This window comes from Penicillium taxi (assembly GCF_028828555.1).
Source record: "Penicillium taxi strain IBT 34144 chromosome Unknown utg000003l_segment0_segment0, whole genome shotgun sequence".
Classification (NCBI taxonomy): Eukaryota; Fungi; Ascomycota; class Eurotiomycetes; order Eurotiales; family Aspergillaceae; genus Penicillium; species Penicillium taxi.
In genome coordinates, this window is record NW_026643205.1 from 91,055 (window position 1) to 113,426 (window position 22,372).

General features: G+C 47.1%; 11 protein-coding genes across 11 annotated transcripts; 5 read left to right on the forward strand and 6 right to left on the reverse strand.

The window, feature by feature from the left end:
- Window positions 1-106: 106 nt before the first annotated feature.
- Window positions 107-4,189, reverse strand: N7495_003519 (GPI-anchored transamidase subunit GAA1; the record flags this gene model as incomplete). Its single annotated transcript, XM_057206170.1, has 10 exons — window positions 107-595; window positions 656-1,485; window positions 1,545-1,783; window positions 1,842-2,118; window positions 3,038-3,247; window positions 3,307-3,428; window positions 3,486-3,551; window positions 3,604-3,685; window positions 3,779-3,916; window positions 3,997-4,189. The coding sequence occupies 10 exons, from the start codon at window positions 4,187-4,189 to the stop codon at window positions 107-109; spliced, it is 2,646 nt and encodes an 881-aa protein (XP_057063850.1).
- Window positions 4,190-4,859: 670 nt separating this feature from the next.
- Window positions 4,860-5,766, reverse strand: N7495_003520 (dienelactone hydrolase family protein; the record flags this gene model as incomplete). The annotated part of the gene is made up of 4 exons (XM_057206171.1): window positions 4,860-5,062; window positions 5,128-5,245; window positions 5,300-5,625; window positions 5,679-5,766. 4 exons carry the CDS (start codon window positions 5,764-5,766, stop codon window positions 4,860-4,862), a joined length of 735 nt encoding a protein of 244 aa, XP_057063851.1.
- Window positions 5,767-8,636: 2,870 nt separating this feature from the next.
- Window positions 8,637-9,174, forward strand: N7495_003521 (40S ribosomal protein uS14; the record flags this gene model as incomplete). The annotated part of the gene is made up of 4 exons (XM_057206172.1): window positions 8,637-8,674; window positions 8,728-8,751; window positions 8,898-8,940; window positions 9,037-9,174. The coding sequence occupies 4 exons, from the start codon at window positions 8,637-8,639 to the stop codon at window positions 9,172-9,174; spliced, it is 243 nt and encodes an 80-aa protein (XP_057063852.1).
- Window positions 9,175-9,868: 694 nt separating this feature from the next.
- Window positions 9,869-11,664, reverse strand: N7495_003522 (uncharacterized protein; the record flags this gene model as incomplete). Its single annotated transcript, XM_057206173.1, has 7 exons — window positions 9,869-9,988; window positions 10,044-10,253; window positions 10,307-10,732; window positions 10,782-11,107; window positions 11,162-11,269; window positions 11,323-11,556; window positions 11,613-11,664. 7 exons carry the CDS (start codon window positions 11,662-11,664, stop codon window positions 9,869-9,871), a joined length of 1,476 nt encoding a protein of 491 aa, XP_057063853.1.
- Window positions 11,665-12,493: 829 nt separating this feature from the next.
- Window positions 12,494-13,264, reverse strand: N7495_003523 (DASH complex subunit DAM1; the record flags this gene model as incomplete). Its single annotated transcript, XM_057206174.1, has 4 exons — window positions 12,494-12,689; window positions 12,749-12,797; window positions 12,848-12,899; window positions 12,953-13,264. The coding sequence occupies 4 exons, from the start codon at window positions 13,262-13,264 to the stop codon at window positions 12,494-12,496; spliced, it is 609 nt and encodes a 202-aa protein (XP_057063854.1).
- Window positions 13,265-13,616: 352 nt separating this feature from the next.
- N7495_003524 (CRAL-TRIO domain-containing protein) lies at window positions 13,617-15,444 on the forward strand (the record flags this gene model as incomplete). The annotated part of the gene is made up of 4 exons (XM_057206175.1): window positions 13,617-14,669; window positions 14,724-14,765; window positions 14,816-14,915; window positions 14,966-15,444. 4 exons carry the CDS (start codon window positions 13,617-13,619, stop codon window positions 15,442-15,444), a joined length of 1,674 nt encoding a protein of 557 aa, XP_057063855.1.
- A 276-nt stretch (window positions 15,445-15,720) lies between these two features.
- On the reverse strand, window positions 15,721-16,445 carry N7495_003525 (HIT family protein; the record flags this gene model as incomplete). Its single annotated transcript, XM_057206176.1, has 6 exons — window positions 15,721-15,828; window positions 15,902-15,916; window positions 15,966-16,058; window positions 16,113-16,181; window positions 16,258-16,340; window positions 16,406-16,445. 6 exons carry the CDS (start codon window positions 16,443-16,445, stop codon window positions 15,721-15,723), a joined length of 408 nt encoding a protein of 135 aa, XP_057063856.1.
- Window positions 16,446-17,430: 985 nt separating this feature from the next.
- Window positions 17,431-18,990, forward strand: N7495_003526 (complex I NDUFA9 subunit family protein; the record flags this gene model as incomplete). The annotated part of the gene is made up of 7 exons (XM_057206177.1): window positions 17,431-17,573; window positions 17,648-17,772; window positions 17,834-17,928; window positions 17,989-18,080; window positions 18,147-18,447; window positions 18,500-18,838; window positions 18,892-18,990. The coding sequence occupies 7 exons, from the start codon at window positions 17,431-17,433 to the stop codon at window positions 18,988-18,990; spliced, it is 1,194 nt and encodes a 397-aa protein (XP_057063857.1).
- A 244-nt stretch (window positions 18,991-19,234) lies between these two features.
- On the forward strand, window positions 19,235-20,241 carry N7495_003527 (uroporphyrinogen-III synthase HEM4; the record flags this gene model as incomplete). Its single annotated transcript, XM_057206178.1, has 2 exons — window positions 19,235-19,526; window positions 19,607-20,241. 2 exons carry the CDS (start codon window positions 19,235-19,237, stop codon window positions 20,239-20,241), a joined length of 927 nt encoding a protein of 308 aa, XP_057063858.1.
- Window positions 20,242-20,455: 214 nt separating this feature from the next.
- On the reverse strand, window positions 20,456-21,740 carry N7495_003528 (mitogen-activated protein kinase; the record flags this gene model as incomplete). The annotated part of the gene is made up of 5 exons (XM_057206179.1): window positions 20,456-20,484; window positions 20,535-20,882; window positions 20,936-21,317; window positions 21,378-21,573; window positions 21,631-21,740. 5 exons carry the CDS (start codon window positions 21,738-21,740, stop codon window positions 20,456-20,458), a joined length of 1,065 nt encoding a protein of 354 aa, XP_057063859.1.
- A 57-nt stretch (window positions 21,741-21,797) lies between these two features.
- On the forward strand, window positions 21,798-22,016 carry N7495_003529 (uncharacterized protein; the record flags this gene model as incomplete). Its single annotated transcript, XM_057206180.1, has 1 exon — window positions 21,798-22,016. One exon carries the CDS (start codon window positions 21,798-21,800, stop codon window positions 22,014-22,016), a length of 219 nt encoding a protein of 72 aa, XP_057063860.1.
- Window positions 22,017-22,372: the final 356 nt, after the last annotated feature.

The following is a 22,372-nucleotide window of genomic DNA, read 5'->3' on the forward strand; positions in this document are numbered from 1 at the left end:
ATACGGTGGTTTGTTGTGTGGTAAAGATTAATCTATCTTGCATTATACATATACTCATGGACTTCAGAAGAGTCATGGTAATTTCAGCGTAATCGTAGCATGCAGATCAGAACATCGACGATCCCAACAAGACACATCCGATGAGCCAGGCGGGCCACCATACACACCATACCACCACCTGGGTCCACATACCCCAAACATCCCATCCAAAAGCAGCTTGTGTCAGGATGCTCTCCATAGACACCTGCATGTACCAGCAGATGCCCAGCAGAACGGTGGGCGGAGAGAGAAGATTGAGAAGAATCAATCCCAAACTCGATGCGGCGAATCGCACAGGCACCGAAGGGCCGTGGATCCGAGTAATGAAGCTGAGCGGCACGCAGAGCAGGCCAATCATAAAAGAAAGGGAGAAATTGAGGGTTGCGAGGGTGGAAAGGCACAGGCCCAACAGAAGCAGTGCGAACGATTTAATCAACAAGTACTGTTGGGGGATGATGGGTACTGATAGACCCAAGCCGTGAGAGAGTAGAGCAGCTAGAAGTAATGGAATGACAACATCTACGGCGACGAAGATGTAAGTGGCTGCCGTGAAGTACTATGAAGATGGTCAGTAAGATGGCCCAATGGGGCTGATTACGTGGTAAATATAACGTACTTGGTGTGAAAGGTTATTGAAAATCCAGAGCGGAACTAGGCCAAGAATGTGTAGCCCAGTGACAAGGGTGAGTGGTAACGCAAGTAGTCGTTCAGTAACAGGCACTTCAAGGACCTTTGCCCCAGTCTCCGACTTTTCAACAGGGGCAGATGGCTTAGATTTAGTAGCCGAGTCCAACCCTGTTCGCATCCACAAGGCAATTGCCATGATGGTAAAGTTTCCAGCGATGAGCATGGCACTTGGAAGGTAAGTGCCGATACTGACAAAGCGATTAGACTGCATGAGCAGGTAGAAGAAGAAGCTCTGATGAAGATGCTCTAGCAGATTATTTAAACTGCGGCAAAGACTCTCAATAGTCCGTCCCAGTGCCATTTCGTCCTCCCAACCTTCGCCCTTGGGCTGTAGGGTGATAGCGTCGATATGATATGGCATGAAGCTGCTATGAGCTCCCGTGGCATGTCCGAGACCCTGTTTGGTCATACCGCGAAGCATCGTCTTTAAACGTGACTTATAGCTGTCGTCGTGCTCCCACATTTCTTGCAGGTTGGCTCCGAATCCCATCTGACCTCCCGCAATGGCTACGGCTGTGTTGAATAGATCTAAATTGGGCAACTGACCATTGACACCGTCATATACAATGTGCAATGTCTGGAACCTGTGGTCGAATGGATACTCAATGACCAAAGCACCTTGCAATGCGCCACTCTTCAGCGGCAACGGTTGCACAGATGCTGGGTGTAGGTCGTGATAAGCATCAATCCATGCTTGCGTGCCAGATTTACTGTCGGATGGGAAAAGGAAAATGATATCTTTGGACCATAATGACCATCCTAGTGACTGTAAGCTTCGCCAGTTCTACAAAGATTGGATAAGTCGGTGCAAAACTCACTTTTGAAGTAGCGGGCAAGAGTGAGAGCCAGAGTGACTCCATTCAGGTTGAGTTCGTCATCGGCAGTTTTCCATGCGGCAACCAAAACAATAGCTTCTGTTGCATCGCCTCGTGGCGCATGGATAATGCCGTAGATGTTCTCCCCCTGATGCGTGATGCCGGCAGAGGTATATTGGTACTTTTGCGTCGCAACTTTTAGTCCTGCAACTTGTAGAATCGAGTGTATTTTGTCAAAGATCCTGTACGGTTGTTAGTACACAGCTCCCCAGTCACCATATTTCGAACCGTTCCACCTACGACGGGGTCAATTCGATCTCGGTTTCGGGCGACTCGTTTAACAACCCTTCCAATTCCTTCTTGTATCCTCGAAATATGTTCTGTTCACTGCCTGTGAAATAGGCATGAACCTGGCCGGGCAAGAGCGCGTTCTCGGAGATGTAGGTTTGTCGCGAGTACTCGTTCAAGGGAAGGAGTAGAAGCCAGGCCACACCAACAACGATACACAGGAGCGACAAGAGGTTGGGAAGTCGGACGTAAAGAAACTGGGGATTGCTCCGCAAGTTGCGGATAGCAGCTATCAATCACGAGTTAGCCTCGGAATTGTTCCTGATTTGTTTGGTTACGGGGTAGGGAGTGAGCTATTTCAAGCTTTCACGCGCACATTTAATTGCCATTTTATAGATATGCGAGAGTCATTCCCATGTCGCGACTCAATAAAAAGGAGGTGAAGAGGCCAGAGAGTGCGGAGTACGGAGTACGGAGTAGAGGCCGTTTCTAGCGCGATTTTTTGGGTCGGTAGAGATTGCAGGATAATTTACACAGTGAGTGCGAGGCTAGATAGAACAATGAATTGAAACTTTAAAGATTGCCCTGACACCGGGGCTCAGTATTGCCTTAACGTGGAGCGTGGTCGCTTTCGATGTTGGTATCACTGTCTAGCTATCATGTGATTTAGGTCATGTGACCATGATCTATATCCCAAACACTTTCGTGTTACCATACTCTTCCATCTGGTTTGCGCATCTTGAAGATACGAGTGCAGCATCACAGGTCCAGTCTCGGACCTCAGCTGGCCAGAATCAATATATGCGCAGTCGACGCGAACCCTCGCCGGCGAATTCAAACGACATTACCATTGCAATGAGCGCATCTCATTGAAATGTCCACTCAGACTACAATATTTTGCAATATGGTATGGAATAATCGTTAGTAACAGATCTGTTAATCGCATCGGCCAGATGCAGAAATAAAATGTTCCAAGGTTGGTTCACTCGGGCGTAAAAAGGCTGGGGTTTCTTTGGAGTTGACATAGCCTCAGTTCATAGTAGCTCTTTTAGATATTTCTCGAAGTTTTATAGATTTAATTGTAATCAAATAAAAACAACGCTATGCTAAGAGATTTGACTCTGTCTAAATGCATAATTCTGCCTCCCCAATCATAAAAATCATTGGCAAAATATACATTAGAAATTAAAATTGTAACTCTCACGAACCCAGACGCTGTGTGGATCCCATGAAGGACATGGGAATTGGGTTTCCACTCAAACCAGCTGCGTTGTTTGAAGGCAGCACCCCATAACGTCCGTAGGTCTTCTGATCGACGGAGACGTAGTGAGGCAGTCGGCCTAAGAGGTTGAGCTTGCCCTCAATCCATCGAAGGACCTTCTCCGGAGGCACGAACACCTTGAGATATCCAAGTCCAACTGGTCAAATCAGCGACTTATCCAACATCAGCCGAGGTAAAAGAAAAAGGGATACTTACATAGATATCCAACTGCAATAGCAGCAAGATGGCCCAGGAAGCTCACGTTGGATACCAGAATGGAAAGCACGACACAAGCAAACAAGGGTGATGTCCAAGTAGGAATCTTATACGGACCGAGACTTCATGATCTATTAGTTGCGGGACAAGAGGTCAGATACGCTGGGTGGAAAACTCACCTGAAGTACGGATGGGACTTGAATGTGCGAATGGCCTCGGAGCCCAGAAGTAAAAACACCCAGACGCTTCAGATCACTTTAGCTATAGTCATTTCCTTCTAAATGGGGTAGAACTCACCTGGAGCCAACCACAGCAGTGTTCCGGTGCAAAACCAGCTTCTCAATGAAGAGGTAGATACCGGCGGGGAATGTAGAAAGCGCTGGCCAATGTATTAGCACGACTAGCTTCCCTAGAAATTTCCACATCTGCCTGATAAATGTTCCAGGTCATTCGCAAACCAAGGACTACTTACGTCCAACGAACAAGGCGATCGAGGTGAGGGTTCCATGTTCCGCCTCGAATCGTTCCAAAAGCGGGATAAGGGCCACGGTATTCAATACGGCGTGAAAGAATCCCGTATGAATGAAAGGGAAAGTGTTAAGTCGGTACACTAGGAAAGAATTGCAGTTAGCGAATTTGTCGTACTTCTCCTTTTCCCTGTGAAGTGCGATGGGAGAATTCAAGACATACTAGTTCCGAAGTTGATCTCGTCCGGAATCAGGGCACCCCATTGTACCACATTCCATGCACTTTGCAGTTCTGCGAGCCAGAATGCGAAAATCACCAACACAACGAGGCGCGTGAACAGAGGTAGTCGCATCAAATATGATCGTACCCGAGAAGGGTTGAAGGGGAGCGGTGGCAGAGCGGTCGGAGTAGCCATCTTGACAGTCGTAAAAGGAAATGAAAATGTCGGAATAATTATAGGCTTATTTACCCAGAAACAATTGCTTGAACGGGGCAGATGCAAGAGGTTCGGAATAATTTCAGCAGGTCAAGGGTTCAAGGACAACCTGGCTTTTACCGAGAGCTGAAAAGAAGATGAAATCGCGACAACCACACAATGATGCAGAAGTATTAGAGTTATATGAGGTTGACGGCGAGATGAGAGCACGAATGGTCTAGACGCTGGTTAGAACCAAAGGGGGGAGAGTCTTTTGAGTTGACCAGGGATATAACTCACGGCACGCGATCAAGTCAAGTAAAAGACGCGCGACACGGTAGAAGCAGAGAATTAGAAAAATATTCAGGTTAAAGACCAAAGTAGAGAAAGGAAGCTTGTTCTACAGGAGAAGACGGAAGAGTACGTGAAGATTCGACAAGTGAAAAAGCGTGGGCGCGTGGTCGCGATCGCCACTATTCCCCGTTCGGACCGGAGCTTACGAGTGTACAACTTCACAACAATCTACCAAGTACAGATATTCATCGGTAAAAATCATTCTATCCACTTTATAGCTTGGCTGTCTGAACAGATGTCTCTCTAATATCGTTAGCGATTTATCACTATTAAGTGCCTATGTATATTTCACCATTTTGGTTTATTCGTGTGACCCTTATAAATACTGGCGGAACCACGCAACAGCCTGGCAGAAGGCCTGCTCCTTAGCCCACTTCTGAATGGGAACGTTCAGGTCGCCACGGACGGCAAAGCCGTGAGTGACAGCGCTGAACAGGTTGATCTGCCATGGCTTTCCAACCTTGATCAGAGTCTCTTCGGACTCGTGGCGGAGCTGAGTGGTGAAGATCGAGTCGGTCTCTTAAAAACACAGATATCCCGGTTCAGTACTCCTCTCAATACGGGTCTGGGGGTTCACGACTTACCAGCAGCGGAGATAGAGAGGGGTCCCTCGATAGCACCGAGCTCCTCGTGGGTGACAAAAGAGGGGTGAGCCGAGTAACCGACATCGATCTTGCCGGACTTCAGGTGGCGGATAACATACTAGAGGAGATTAATGATGTTGGAAATAGCATCGGAGTATAGATCGCAACATACTTTAGCACCGAAGCAATATCCGACAGCCCCGATCTTCTTCACGCCCAGACTCCGGACATATTTGACGATCGATTCAACAATGGGGTCAATGTTCGCGGGCTGGTGGTTTGGAAGCCAAGCACCAAGATCGGCCTTGCCAGATTCCATGTCACTGACACTGATCTGATCTCCGTTAAAAAGATCAGGAATGACAGTCAGGTAGCCATTGTTAGCAAACTCATCGGCCAGCAATTGAGAGTTACTAAAAATGCCAAAGATATCAGTGAGAAAGACAATGGCCTTCTCAGGTCTCTGCTGATTCTTGGGAGAAACAATATAGGTTTTGACTATAAGATAGTAAGTACTGAGGGTAGCGGGGGAGCCAGAGCAGGAAACATACCGCCGTCAATTGTCTTGATCTCGCCGGTGGGTGCGCCCTCGTGTCTGAAGCCAGTGGCACAGCAAGGTCCGGGAGGGTTAGAGGCCATTTTGAAGTTATGTATGGGTGAGCTGTGAGAAGAGAGTTGTTTGGGTGAATCTTTGATAAACGGAAATTGGGGTTAAATAACGTCTTCTACAGTTAGTTCTCACCCCACTTCGGCCAGTTTCCAATCTAAACCACGGGGAGTTTAGTCGGACTGCGGGCACCTCGGCAGGCTAATTTTGTATACCTGGATACTCTTAATAATACTCCATATATCATGGACTATCACTGAAAAAAACATGGAGTAATGGTGGTGATTTTGAGAGTTTACGGTATGCTAATGGTATGCAAATTTCTCAACATTGAAAAATTGCATCTATTAAGCAGGGGACAGAATAAAACATAACATCATTGCTCGATGAATGACGAGGCGCATTAGTAATACTTACGAAGAAGCAACTTCCGGTATCGGAACAAGGCAGGAAAGAGCCACGTGATGTAGATTAGATACAGTAAAGTGTGCGTAATGGGCAGCCGAAAAACTGTCGCACACGTGATATTTGCCAAGCCTTACTAATCTCAATAGCATTACTAATTCAAATCAAGTTCAATTCTTCTAAGTCCGATTCTAACTACTGTAAATAAACACCTAGTGGATGATCGTGCTTCCGCCAAGTTTTAGGCATCGTCCGCATGCTCCGAATAGTTTTAGCTTCATTAATCAGCTTCTGGGTTTGAGTCCTTTGGCTTTTGATATACTGAAGCCACTTCTTTGCAAACCTTTCTCCTTGATCATCAACCATTGATATAGTATCAAATTGGAATTGGCGCCAAGCTATTAATTGAGCTTGAATATCCTCCTCCTCTTCCTCATCCTCCTCTATTTCTTCCTCACTATCTGATGCTGAAGAGGTATCGCTTTCATAATCTGGTAGTGGAGTAGGCTCTTTACCACTGCGTTTGAACTCTGGTTTAAGTTCTAATCGCTCATCCCGCCAAAAAGGACAAGTATCATGGCGGGAAACAGTATTAAAGAATTGAGGAGGTGGCGTCTTAAAACAGTAGATAATATGCTTACAGCATAAGAATCGACTAAGTAAGAAGGTAGGACAGGCACAAACCCATTGATAAGGATCTGTATGATGCTGTTTTATCTGATCTAGACAAACAGTTTTTCTTGCATCCTTTTTCCATTACCTTTTAAAGGCTTCTCTCCATCGTCCTTTAAAGATCCGCTGCTCTCTACCTAATATAGCCTTCATTTAATAGACCATATCAGGGACGAGACGACTTAGTAGAACTATCGCTCGCTTAGCGAGCGTAGCTAGCTAGTCGCTCGTTACTGAGAATGGTGCTCGAGTTCTTACTGCAGTAAAAGGGAATTGGAGTTTACTGCAGTAGAAAGGAGTTGGTGAGCTTCAACAAACCACTACTCAACACCGTAGATAAACCACCAAGTGTAGTGGTCTCTACAATACTGAATATTATGGTTGTTGTGAAGTCTGCTTTTTCATTGATGAAAGAACTAGCTACTTATAGTATATGGGTGCCCCTCTGCCCTAGACGAATGTCATCATTCGTCCGAGACAGAAGAGACGGTGAAGACGGGACATTGCTGTCGCGAATGCGCATCGCTCAAGGGTGTCGTTTGCGATGAATGCGTATCGTTCAAGGATGCCGTGATATACTAATCTAGTTCCAGAGTCACTGTCTTGGCAGAAGCTTTTTCGGCCGAAATACTTTCCGTCTGTTGATGGCCTTGTTTCTCGGCTGTCGCAACACTTACCTAATGCTGATAAGTTGCCTGCTTTAAAGATCTCTTGGTGGGCCTGATACCTTCCATTCTGGAAATCTGCCTTATTTAGAAGCATTTGAGCTGAGGTTAGAGGATCATCATGGCGTCGCCAGTTCTTTGAGTTTGCCTTATGCCAGATATAATAGACCTGGTGCCTTGACACTTCCTTTCCTTTAGGATGCTCCCTAACCTGGCGGAAAATCTCTGCAGGAGCATGGGTCAAGACAAGGGAGTCAATAAGATCGTGTATGACTTGCGGAACTTGAAGATCTTTATAAGGCGGGTGCCAGTGATGTTGAATAGAAAGACGGAGGGTCCGATCAAGTAAGGATGGCTGTATAATAAGCTTACTTCCACAAGGAAATCGCTCTATACGGCGGCCATCTCTCTGTTTTTCAACTTCTACCTTAGATTGATAGCTTCGGGTATGCGCTTCATCCTGAGAGCAATGATATCTATACCGATGATATTGGGAATCAGTTGAGGTATGGCGGAATCGGAATCCACCTTCCTGCCAGATCAAATCTGAAAGACTATGCATTGCTATTCCCATCTCCTCTTTATCAAACTCAGAGCCAAACTTGATAGGCAAAGCATCAAGATCAAATTCAAAGTCATGATTAAGAGGCTGAGGCTGGGAGAGAAGCATAGTAAATTCATCCCAATCATCGCGCTGAAGAGAACGCTTCTTTGTATGACGATTACAAAGGCTTTTTCGCTTCCCTTGCTTATTAAGATCAAAATCCTCGGTCGGACGGGGATTACGGCATTTCGAGCAAAAAAAGGTAGTGGTATCCATGGTGCAGGGTAATTTTTAATGACGCGTGTATAGATAGGGCGTGTATAGATAGGGATGAACACCTAGACGCGATTGTAAACATTTACGCCAAGACGCTAAGCCTGATAAAAATATCACGTGTGCGACATTTTTCAGGAGCCCAGTACCCCCCCATGATACAGTATATCGAGTCACATGACTCAATCTCCCATTATAGACTAGCGCATCGCAAGCGAGTGTGGTCCGTGCATTCCAAATTGGGGAGGCACACAATGATTTTCCAACCCTAACCTCCGACTTTCTTCAACAGCGCCAACGACCTCTTCAACAACCCCGTCAACTCCCCCCACGACATCTCAAGATGACTCACGAGTCCGTTTGGTACAGCCGCCCCCGCAAGTAAGTTCATCTCCGAGCCTCGACAACCTCTCCAGGAACTAATAGCATTTTAGGTACGGCAAGGGTTCCCGTGAATGGTGTGTTTCCCCCTAGGATCTCCTATCTCCCGATGAAAGATTCAACGAAAGCAATCGACAATACGAGAAATGGAATCGATCTGGAAACAACGAATCAGGAGGAATTACTGGACGGATGGCCTTTGCTAATACATATTCGATCACAGCCGTGTTTGCGCCCACCGCGCTGGTTTGATCCGCAAGTACGGTGTATGTGAAACCACCATATCCGATCTCTTCCATGGATACGCAAAGCTATGGATGGAATATTTAAATGGAACAATTGTGGCTAATATGTTTCTACAGATGAACATCTGCCGTCAGTGCTTCCGTGAGAAGTCCACCGACATCGGTTTCAACAAGGTTCGTTTCTTATTCGCATTCTTCGACTCGATCGACCACGATAAATCAAAAAAGCCCGAGTGGAAGGAATTCTTGTCGTGACGGAGACTGACTGGTTCACCCTTTTTTTTACAACAGTACCGCTAAGCAATCAAAAACCCATGTCCGCCTATTTACGCCCTTCTCGATCCGTTTGCGTCCATGATCCGTTTTTTAAGTGCCCCGACGCTCGGTCTCAATAGCGTCTAGGGTGGGGAGAAAGTTTCGAAGCTTACGAATACGACTACTTCGTTCTTTCGCATGACGGCTCCAAAATATCATTGTTTCGTCATGGAGACATTTTTTTTCTTTGCTTGTGTCTCGCCTAGACATTTTCGGACGAGGAGGGGACTGGGGTTGTTGTGTGATGGAGATTTTGAAAAAAAAATCAAGGATGTTATGTTAAATCATCCTTTTTTCCTTATCAAATACCTATGACGGAATTCTCTTCACTGGCCTCCTCAACTCACGACCATTGGACCATTTTCCCGTATATTCCGGACAAGGATGAGCACCGTATATCTCCGATTTGACACATGTCTTCTCAGCAGGTGCCAATCCCGCAAAGAAGCAAGCTTGCGAGTTTCCACTGAAGTCTAGGCCTGTCTATGTGGTAAGTTGGATAAGGTACATTTCGCTTCTACTCTACGAGAGTAGACGGCCATAGAGATTCAATTTACTGTAGACGACTATTTTCGCGCGCTATGTACATGTTACGAATCCAATTTTTAACTCATCATTCAACTCCTTACAATACTTAAGATTTGGCTTTATCCGACTCGATTGAACGAATGCCGTAAAAGAGCATATACGCATCTTGGCGCAGAACTTCTGCCGCCGTAGCAACGGTCACCTTGTTGTCATCCATCAGAACCCACTAGTCAAGCAGTTAGATAAAACGCATTCATGATCAAAGGCTGATGCCCACGTACCTGATCGCCAGCTACGCGGGTGAAGGCGTAATAGTGGCCAGTGTCCATAGTGCCCTTGTGGACCACAACAGTGGATAGGTCGTAGATGTACTTTGACGTGTCCACGGGCTCTTTGTCCTTTTTGACGGTGTAAGGAAGCATATTTATAGTCAGGGGGAAATCAATATGGCCATCCATCTTCTCCGAAGTATTCGACTTGTGCTCATATCGCTAGGGAAAGAGATCAGTATGCAAAAAGGTATAAAGGGAACTAAGATACTAACCTTGATCTGCATGCAAAGAATAAGGGGAAGCTTGCCGATTTGCAATCGCTTAGAAGCTCCCTGCGGAGTACTGCCGCATTTTTCACAGTTGTAAGTCGAGGCATGCAAGTCCTCAACTGCAGTGAAGCTCTCAAGACAACCAATCAGGCTTGCAGCCGGTCCGGTAGAGCGAGCACCCAGCTTGCGCTTCTTGCTCTGAAGTTGTACGTCCAGACTAAGATCGGCCATTGGGTCGTAAGTGTGAGTGGTTTTGCCGCACTTGCGGCACATAACGCTGCTGCGTAGCTCGCCGTAGAAGGTCTGGTGGAAGAAGCAATTACACTTTGTATCGTAACCCTCTGCGTGTCCGGGAGTTGAGGCGTGCAGTGCATTAACTAAGAATTGGAAGTATTCATGGGCATCTTGCTGACGATATCCTGCCATTTCCTATTTGAAAGTTAGACTTTGTCTACAGCAGTCTCCTTCCGTCACTTACTCTTGATGCATCCCATCCGTGATAGAGAAGGGTTGCCGCGGACACGGCTTCGGTCTTTTCGCCGCTGTTGAAGTCCATGAAGACTTCGCTGGCGGCACATGCCATGCAAAAATTGCGGTTACATGTGTGGATATCGTGGCCACCAGCCAGGAAGTAGGCGTTGAGAGTTGGGTCATGAAGAAGTGCCTGTAGGATCACGGCTTGATAGCAAGTTTGTCCCATGTTCCATACACCGCGAGCCCCACGGCGGGAACATGGATTCTTGTTAGCATTTGTCTTGACATAAAGTTCAGAAGCCGAGTCAGGGACACATCTGCCCTTAACTTCTATACAGAAGTTAGTTAGCTGCTTTGTAGCGAAGAAGAGATTGGAAGATTTACCTTCTACGTCGAACGATGCGATAGGGCCGCACATTCGCTCAAGTCCATGGTCATAAACAAAATCGAGGCAATTCTCACAGAAAACGAATCGATTGCGAGATTCCATATCTGCATGAGAGTATTAGTGGGGGTATAAATTCTGTCACATTATAAGCACTTACAGAAAGAATGTCCTGTCTTTTTTGTGTGAGCTTTGCGTTCCGTAGCCAAGCAGGTTTCCGGACAGAGCAAGCAATTGTACTTCGGCTTGAGGGATGCCACGGTCCGAAGACCGGTGACCTGAATGGGCACTACCTCGGGCTTGGTGTATGGGGCAAGTGAGTGGAAGTGCTTGCGGAATCCATTCTTGAATTGGATTGCAACTTGATCGTTCTTCAAGATGGCAGCAAGGTGTTCTAATCAGTATGATTAGCCAAGCCCCGGTTACGCAGGGCATTGAGGGTATACATACCGCAACCATAGGCCGCCTCGGAGAGGAGATGAACAGAGTCGAGATTAGCCATGTTGAAATGTTATGAAAAAGAATAATAGGGCAAGGTAACGATTAATGAGGGTTAGACGCAAAGGATATGCGACGAAATGGGAGGAAATAAGAGTAAAGAAGGAGCCTGGTAATGGACTTTTATATTCCAAAATTTGGAATATGGAAGTAGACAAGCAGTAGACAAGCAAATATAGAAGCTTGGAAGTCAGGGCTGAATACCCAAGTAGGTAATAATAAGCCGAAGTCGAAGTGCAAGTCCCACTATGGTGAATAGAGAAAGCGATGTGTTTCGGGCCTCACAGACTCCCCCTGAGCAAGACCAGCATTATACTATCAGATAGTTAAAAATAGGTCCATGATAGATTGAAGAAGAGGGTGGACTTTATACCTACCACTGTACCAGTGAAAATACGTCTAGAAGGGAGAGGAGCAAATGTGCAAGGGTTGCGGCTGATGTTTCCAGCCTTGGAGGTGATGCAATGATGCCCCACTGTTTCTGTTTTCGATTAATATTCCATCTTCAGTATTCGTCTAAGAAGATGAGCGAAGTTGGATATAGCAACTACTATATCAAGATATTAAGATACGGTATCTCTTCTAATGACTCGGAGCAAGAGATCCGGTCGGGATATCTTTTTTTCGCGTGATCTTGATTTACCGCCTCAGGATCCATCCATATCTCCATTGCTTATTATCTCCGTTATACTCCATACTCTTTATTTCTACTTCATTCCTTAATTCTTTCATCCATTTTCATTTCTCATATCAAGTCAAACAGCATCTTCATGAATATAATCGAAGGGGGTATCTCTATCTTCCAGCATTTCGTAAGGATGTGAGGCCGTGGGTCATCGTGTTCCAGTTCCAGTTCCACGCCCTCTGGGAAGGGCACTAGGTCGAGTACGACTGGAGCTGGCCCCTCTCGTAGTATACCGGTTACTGGCGGGTACACGCGTGCCTCGCGTAGTACCTCCTCGTGTGGCGTATCTGGACGGCTTGGAGACTGTGCTGGGTGGGTGCTCGACAAATGTGGTGTCCGTGGTTCTAGATCAACTGTTAGTCCATTGGAACTCGCACATGAAACTCTCATAGGAAATACATACAGGAAAGTCATCTCTCCATCGTCTGGTCGGGTGGGTTCAATCTCTGCTTCTGTATGGCGTTAGACTCAAAGCCTGTTCAGAGTATCAGAATACTCTTACCTTTTTGTTCTTCTGCCTGTTGGGCTCTCCGGAAGGAATCGGGAATAGGGGCCTTTGACTGATCAGTGAACTATACAAATAAAAAGACTTTGTCTCTGATCTAACCTCGGGAAAATCCACGCAGAACGCGTTCATGTTCATGCCATACAAAAAACTGGCAAAGCTCTCGCTGAATCGAGTCAAACTCTCGTGCATGAGCTGTAGATGCATGAAGTTGGCCTCGAGATCGGCCATTGAATCAGCCAGTTCTGCAAACTGGGGTTCAAGGGCATTAATGGCGGGCTGAGAGTTTCTCGCATTTCCAATGCTGTATCCGCCATGAGCTTCGCGGAGGGAGGATCGAGAACTCGCTCGTAGAGGTGTTGTCGGGCGAGAGGTAGGTCTCGGACGTGAGGCTGATCGTGTTGGGACTTCCATGTTGATTGAGTGATGTTGTTGTTGTATTGATGCCGATGTTGATGTTAGTTTTCAAGATCGAGACCCATCAAAGGCGGTGTCGTTGGAGGGGGATGAAGTAATTAATTCTACTCCTTCTATATTTTAATACAATTTACTCCTCTAATTCATAATTCATAATATTTAGGAGTGTGCTGGATCTGAATTGAATCGAAATTTAGAAATAGGAACAGTACACCTCGTAGGACGCTCTACTTAAAACGATCGTCATTATCTTGATTTTGAGGGAATCCACCTCTGCCACAACGCAACTTCTCTCTTCCATCTTATCTTGTTTCAGGCTCCTCACTTTCCTATCTTCTTTCTTTTTCTCATGCGCGCTTGTTCAATCTTGCGCCGACATCTCCACTCCTCGGCCAAATCAATTCCACTTGTCCGCCCACAGATCGCGTGCATCCGATCACACTCCTATCTACATCCTTACTCCACACCACGTCCTAAAGAGGCCTCGACTTTTTGGATCACTTTCTCTATCTTGGCCATTGGTGGCGGCACTTGGCTGCACAACTACTTTTCTTCCCAGGATTCACCCTTCACTCCTTCTAAAGGCCCGGCGCAAGAACCCTTTCTCGGAAGAATCAATACGCTCGACGTCATGTCTCTCCAGCCCGCGCCAGGTACCATTAGTACCCTCACCCCGGAGCAGGAGGTGAAACTTCGAGAGTTCTGGATATTGGCCCTCAAGGTTTTTGGAGTCAAGCTCGATGCCCTGAATCTGAATGCGAAACCCACTGCGGAGCCTTCCGCCGCGGAAAAGGAGAAGGATAAGGGCAAGAAGAAGTCCAAGCACCGTTGGTTTGGCCGCGGAGGAGATGATGAAGAAGATACCAAGAGCGTTACTTCCGTCTCATCCAACCTGGCTTCTATCAACATTACCGACGGCGATGACAAATATGGACAATCCAAGGAGTTCCAGCAGGCCCTGCAGGAGATGACTCCGGACGAGATCCGAACATCCTTCTGGAACATGGTGAAGCATGACAACCCGGACTCATTGCTGTTGCGATTCCTACGCGCTCGCAAGTGGGATGTGAACAAGGCTCTGATCATGTTGATCTCCACCATGCGCTGGCGCTTGCAGGATGTGCACGTGGACGACGACGTCATGGCTAATGGCGAAGCGCAGGCTCTGAAGCAGAGTCAGAGCTCTGATCCCATCGAGAAGAAGAATGGCGAGGAGTTCTTACTGCAGATGCGCCTAGGTAAGAGCTTCCTCCACGGTGTGGACAAGTTTGGTCGTCCCATTTGCGTGGTGCGAGTGCGCCTGCACCGCGCTGGTGATCAGCAGCCGGAACCACTGGAGCGCTTCACTGTCTATACAATTGAGACGGCCCGCTTACTCCTCAATCATCCCGTTGAGACCGCTGTAAGAAATTCCAGCACCACTACTTCTTTTTCGTCTGATCTAACGCGGCAATAGACAATCATCTTTGATATGACAGGCTTTGGTTTGGCCAACATGGTGAGATCCTTTCTCTCGCTTTTTGATTCGCTAACTCACATTCTTTTCAGGACTATACACCGGTCAAGTTCATGATCAAGTGCTTCGAAGCTAACTATCCCGAATCTCTGGGTGCTGTGCTAATCCACAAGGCGCCATGGGTGTTTTCCAGTTCGTATCCTTTTTGAAATTCTCCTTACAATTACTGATTTCCCTTCTAGGTATCTGGAGCGTCATTAAGGGCTGGTTGGACCCTGTCGTTGCATCCAAGATCAATTTCACCAAAAATCGCGAAGATTTGGAGGCCTTTATCGCCCCTGGCCAAATTATGAAGGAGTTGGACGGTGATGAACAATGGGAATACGAGTACAAAGAGCCGCAAAAGGACGAGAACATCAAGATGGAAGACACCGAGACCCGGGATGCCTTGCTCGCCGAGCGCCAAAAGTTGGCCGTGGAGATTCAGGATACCACCATCGAATGGATTGGTGCCAGTCTCAAGAAGGAAACAGAAGCAGTCTCCGCTGTCCAGGAGAAGCGTAATGACTTGATTGCACAGCTTCGCAAGCAATACTGGGAGCTGGATCCGTATATTCGAACTCGCTCACTCTACGATCGAATCAACATAATCCAGCCAGGTGGCACCGTTGAATTCTACCCAGCTGCGGAGAATGCCGATTCCAAGGAAGTGGCGGCCTGATTGGGATTGGGAACTGCTTACATGACATGTGTGAAATTTGTTTAATCTGATGAGCTATGATTCAAGACTATGGCGAGTGGACCTGATCATCTAATCTAGACTTGTGGGCAGATTCTACCCTTCGGAGTACGGAGTGTGTACCGATTGATGATAAGGGTTTAGAAAGGTTTAGCTGCGAATCTCATGGAATTTTCATAAATTGGAATTTGATCTTTTGCAAGTCATCAAATCCAAGTTCAGTTCACTGAGCTGAGGAGTACTTGGAGTACAAGCTGTTCACATCTTGGCCTTAATTTCTTCATGAAGAATCTTCAGTTTTTCCATATCGGTGGCCCGTGCAGGCCAGCCAAGGGTCAAACCATCTTTCTCATTGGGCTTGGGGATCTATATCAGAGTTAGCATATCTTCTTGGAACACTCGTAGCAGTTTGGAATGGATATCAGGCCGAATGGCATACCATATGGAAATGAACCTGGTCAATGGTCAGTAAAGGATCAATCAGTAACATCAATTGTACTTACATGGTCGACGGCCTGGTTGGCGATACGTCCGTTGTTCTGCAAAACATTGAAATCCTGGGCACCAAAAGCTTTGGCAATCTTTTTGACCAGAGGCTATAATGATCATATTAGGGCTTTTCTCTATACTATCAGTTCAGATTAACTTACCAGGATTTCGACAAGGTCCTCGTCAGGGATATCAATGAGCTTCTCGCCGTGGAACTTGGGAATCACAAGCTTTTCAGGTGTATTAGCACTAGTACATGGCGTGCAAATATATTGCCTATTGCCACAGCATGGAATGAAAACTCACAGCATGGCCGCGGCTCAAGGGCTGGATATCGAGAAAGGCAAAGACCTTGTCACTCTCAAAGAGTTTGAAAGAAGGGATATCACCTACTACCATTAGTATCAAATATGGGATAGCGCATAGAGTCGAAAGTCGAAGAAGTTGGAATTACCCTTGATGATCTTGCAGAAGATGCAGGAAGCAGAAGACATGGCTAGAAGTGAGTAATTAAGATGATAACAATTAGCAGGTACGGAATGATGCGGGGTTTGTTTTGAAGTCGTTATGTAATTGTAAAAAGAAAAAGTGGAAGTTGGGGGGATCGAACCCGCGTCCACCATTTTTCAAAGGGTAGATAAGTACCCAAATTTGGTGTAAATGTCGAGGATTGGGACATACTAGTGCAGAACCCATTTCTTGCCTTTTACCAGAGATGGCCGTGGTTTGCCCAACATAATCCTCTAACTATTCTTTGGAACCCCACATTGCAACACAGCAGTTGTATATTTTTGCTGTTTTTTTAGCTTGTTCAATTTAAATTTTATCACATTTTGCTATTCCTCGTTTTTTTCCCGTAATTAAAGGCCCCGTTGTGTGGTTATAGCAAGGTTGGTGTGCGTAGCTGTAAGCCCTTGGTATATATATGTTTTAATGCCACTTCCCATAGTTAAATAGTCCTCCATTTACTATACTTTGTTCGCTTCTGCCACTCAATGAAAGATGCAATATACTAGTGATGATTCACGAGGGCCATATCTTGAAATGTAAGATTCAAATTAATCATAACAGAACGAAGTCGCCGCCATATAGTATTGCCCTCATATATCATTGAGGCCAAGTCAACTAGACAGCAGGTCGAGTACTTGAAGTTGCATCCAATCACAATGGATGAATTGTCAGACCCTATATCGATGAAACTACTACAAGCCCGACAAGGCATATAAAAGCTGCATAGAATTGAAACTGCAAATTGCAAGAATATATATCACAATTAAACATCGTTGATCAATCCGATTCCCCATTAAAGCGCCATCGATTGAACGATTACCATTGCTCTACTTCCGAATCAGGTCTAGCGTCAAGTCCCGTGCCGAAACCTGCGAATTGCATCTCATCCGCTTGCTCCTGCTGTACATCGACTGTCACCCTTCTCCGCTCCAATTCCCCGCTGGTCTCGTATACGCTCTATCAGAGACCATGCAGAAGTCCCGGGCCATCCAGTCCGCCCTAGGGCCACGCGCCTTCGCTGCCCCTCGTTTCCACGTTCAGTTCCAGCGCAACCTCCAAGATGTTGCCATTACTCGCACCGGAAAGCCGATCTTGAAGGTCCAAGGTGGCCGGTAAGTCCTCAATTACTTTTTGAGGTTCAATTCTTTTTGGCTCACAATCTACGCCTCTAGCTCATCCCTCGGAGGTACCGCACCCTCGTCACCTCGACCCTATACTCGCTTCGATTGGCTCACCATGGAACTCTAGGTTATACTGCCACCGTCTTCGGTGCCACTGGCTTCTTGGGTCGCTACATTGTCAACAAACTCGGTATGTGGAAGCCCTAAATAAGTTGGTCCTTGGGTGCTGGACAAATACTGATATCGCGCAGCTACCCAGGGTTGCACCGTTGTGGTCCCTTACCGCGAGGAGATGGCCAAGCGTCACTTGAAGGTCACCGGTGATCTCGGCCGTGTTAACTTTATCGTATGAGGACTCTGCTATGCTCAAATCGCCTTCAAACCCTTTTCTGATCCCTCTCCACAGGAATACGACCTGCGCAACACGCAGTCCATCGAGGAGGCCGTTCGTCACTCCGATATCGTCTACAACCTTGTTGGTCGCCAACATCCCACCAAGTGAGTCAAGAGCCAGCGTCAAGCTATTACTGGAGATGCGGAATGTCCCATTGACGCTTGAAGCAGGAACTTCTCCTACACTGATGTCCACGTGGACGGCGCTGAGCGCATCGCCGAGGCTGTCGCTAAATACGATATCGACCGGTTCGTCCATGTTTCTTCCTACAATGCCAGCCGGGACTCCCCCTCCGAGTTCTTCGCCACAAAGGCGTGGGGTGAGGAGGTCGTCCGCTCCATCTACCCCGAGACCACCATCGTGCGACCGGCCCCTCTTTTCGGCTTCGAAGACAATCTCCTGCACAAGCTCGCTGGTGTCACCAACTTGCTCACTGCCAACCACATGCAGGAGCGCTACTGGCCCGTTCACGTAAGTTTTTGTCAATATAAATGAAGATCCGTTCCAATTAACTCGTGTCAAGGCCATTGATGTCGGTCATGCGCTGGAGCGGATGCTGCACGATGACAGCACTGCCGGCCAGACCTTCGAGCTTTACGGTCCCAAGAATTACTCGACCGCCGAGATCGCTGAGCTCGTCGACCGTGAGATCATCAAGAAGCGCCGCCATATCAACCTCCCTAAGGCTGTCTTCAAGCCTCTTGCCCACAACCTCAACAAGTTCCTGTGGTGGCCCACCATTTCCGCCGACGAGGTGGAGCGTGAGTTTATCGACCAGGTTATCGACCCCACAGCCAAGACCTTCAAGGACCTAGGCATGACCGAGACCTCCGATCTGGCTGACCTGACCTTCCACTACTTGGTACGTTTACCCACTGGTCCTGATCTGGGGATAATCACTGACCATTTTTACAGCAAGGATACCGTAGCGCATCCTACTACGATCTTCCCCCAGCCACCGAGCAGGAGCTGCAGGAGGATAAGAAGTACGTGCATGTGCTGGACAGCCAGTAGTTTGTGTTTTTACTGTATATAAAGCCGCTTCTAAAGCCAATTCAAATTCCACCTTTCCTTTTGTCTAGAAATTGATCAGGAACAAATCGTTAAACCCTTATTATACTTCTATATCTCCTCCAAATATACTATAGAACTACGGAGTAACGTACGGAGTACGATGGAGTAACTCCGTGATGCGGGGCCACTTTTTATTTCCTGATAACAAAAATGAAAATGAAATTTCTCACTTCTCAATTCAACGATGCCTTCACCAATTCTACTCCTCAAGACCAAATCATCCCCCCATGATGGCTACGATGATTTCTTTCTTGAACAAGGCTATGATCCCACCTTCATTCCAGTGCTAGAGCATCGCTTCCACGCCGAGAACCTAGCTCACGTGCGGGGTCTATTCGCGTCTGGCGCATTCGACACGAGCAACAATACAAATGCCAATGCCAATACGGATACCGAGCCTAAGAAATATGGCGGACTCATCTTCACCAGCCAGCGTGCAGTGGAGGGATTTGCCAAGATGATCGAGGAAGATGGCCGTATGTCGAGCATCAACGCTGATCTTGATCCAGCAAAAAAAAAAAAAAACCAAGACTCAGTACTAACTGGAGCCCTACAGTCCCCATTGAATATGACACTACCACCTCTTTAATACTATATACCGTCGGACCAGCCACAGCCCGCTCCCTAACCACACTACGAGACCAATATCTCCCCACAGCAACAATCCACGGCGCCGACACCGGTACAGGCGAGAACCTCGCCCACATGATTCTCGCGCACTACAACGCCATATACCCACTCAGCTCGAGCTCCACAAAACCAAGCCTGCTATTCCTAGTCGGTGAACAACGCCGCGACATCATTCCAAAAACCCTCATGGGGCCCTCTTCCCTGGCAGACCGGATCTCAGTGGATGAGATTGTGGTGTACGAAACGGGGGAGATGGGCTCGTTTGAAGGGGATTTTGAGAGCGCTGTTCAGAGGTATGCGAGTGAGCCTGTTCTTTGGGTTGTGGTGTTTTCGCCGTCTGGGTGTGAGGCTATGCTTCGTGTTTTGGGACTCGGTCCGTTTGCAGATGCTATTAAGGATGATTCGCGCAGACTATTTATTAGTACGATTGGACCGACTACTCGCAATTATTTGCAGAGTAAGTTTGCGTTCGAGGCTGATGTTTGTGCGGAGAATCCTACTCCTCTTGGAGTTGGAGATGGCATTCGTCAGTTTATGGATGCGCAGACGAACAGGCGATGATACCCATTTCTATCTATTACATATTCATACCCCTAGTTCTTTACAGGAAGGCATATAGTATACTGTACGAACTCGAATTGATGTCAAGAAGACAATTACATTGAATTTCCAGCTGCTTTTCTCTTTTTCTCTCTACACCAGGCATAAATTGTATGCTTTCGTGACCGACTAAATGATGCGTAATAAGATGTTTCGTTTCGCAGCTCATCCTCTCTTACCGCATAATCTCCTCGTAAATCAGGACTGGAAGGATTCTTAGCATTGACTTTTAAAGGGTTGGAATAGGCACTTACGCTTCAGCTGCTCCTTGCTCAATACATCCTTGTTCTTGTCGAAATCGAAGAACCCATCTGGAATGGGAGGTGCAGTTGGTTCATCATCGGGGTCGTGGTAGGGCTCCAGGTAGGGGTGACGCAAGGCATCCTCCACAGTGATACGCTTGGCGGGGTTGAAAGATAGCAACTTCTCGAGAAGATCCAAGGCCAGATCGTTACTCTTAGGGAAGAGAGCTCTAAAAGGAATCTTTTTCTTGAAGGGGAGAGAACGGATGTACTCGCGCGCTCTGCGAGACTTGATACCGTAGTAGTCTTCCATGGTGGGTGTGCCAAGCACATCCAAGATGAGTGTCAACTGGTGATGATCTGCATATAAACTATTAGATGGAATGTCAGTAGAAAATACAGGGACCACGTACAATCCTTTCCGGGGAAAAGAGGCTTTCCGCTCAACATCTCAGCCAAAATGCATCCAACACTCCACACGTCAATGGCCTTGGTGTATTCTTTGAAGGTCAACATGATTTCCGGTGCACGGTACCAGCGAGTGGCCACATATTCCGTCATGAATCCGGAGTTGTCGTCGGTGGATGCGGCCGATCGCGCCAGACCGAAATCACACACTTTCAAGTCGCAATTGGCGTTGAGAAGCAAGTTGGAAGGCTTGAGATCTCGGTGAAGGACATTGGCGGAGTGCATGGCCTTGAGGGCTCGAAGGGTCTGGTAGATAAAGTATTGGCAGTGGTCATCGGACAGGTCTTGTGTACGAATGACTCGGTGCATGTCAGTTTCCATGAGTTCCTAAAAAACTAGTTAGCCATTGAACACTCTGTCTTTGTGCAAAATGAATAGTTTGCGTACTTGAATCAGGTAAACCTCATTGAACCCCTCGTAGTTGCGAGGCCGTTGGATATCCAGAATGGAGATGATGTTCTCGTGGTTAAAGTACCGCAGCAGCTTCATTTCGCGCAGTGTTCGCAAGCAGAACATGGAGTGGTCGAATGGAGTGATCTTCTTGATCGCAACCTTCTGGCTGGACGGCTTGTGAATGGCAGAGCTAAGAGTATATTAGCTTGGATATGCCTCATCCCGCTTCCAATGGGTTGATTCTTACCAGACCACACCATAAGCGCCCTCGCCGATGACATCTTGGATTTCGTATTGGTCGGAAACGTTGAAGGAGATCTTCCGCGAACCTCCTGGTTGGGGGGGTTGTTGAACCATATCGGTGGATCTGAGGGGTGACAGGACACGGTCAGCTTCAAAAATAACAACAATGAGATGCCCCTCCTACTACTTAGCGAGTTTGGAGAAGAGTTTTTTGGCAGAGCGCCAGAGGTATCCAAGGTAACCCATCTTACATTTCGCTTTCCACCGGTGCGCTGGCGAGTAGATGCGAGGCGATTCCTGAACTTCGATGCACTACTCCAACGGGACGGGAGGGGTCGCACGGGTCTTTCACCAGCAAACGATCAAAACGATCAGAAAGCAAAAGGGTGAAGAGAACAGTGAGAAACTAGAGCAGATCCTGACGACGGGTGTACACTTCAACGGGAGATGAGGTCTCGGGGAGGGTCTGAGATGGTGTTAGCGCGCTATGCCGTATTCTTTGCGAACAGACCAGCCGTGCCGAGGCGGGGTTGATCTGCCGATCTTCTGCTCACTTCTCGAGAGATCTGAATAGAGAGGAAGAGAACGAGAAGGATACTCAAGCTCAGCCAGAAGGTGGTGGGGCCAGTGAATCAAAAGGGGGGGTAAGAAGTAGTAGCAGTAAGTAATGAGGGGGAGGGTTGAGAGAGAAGGAAAGAACGGGCACTACTGTCAGAGATTCTAATATTAGGAGATCATAACATTAT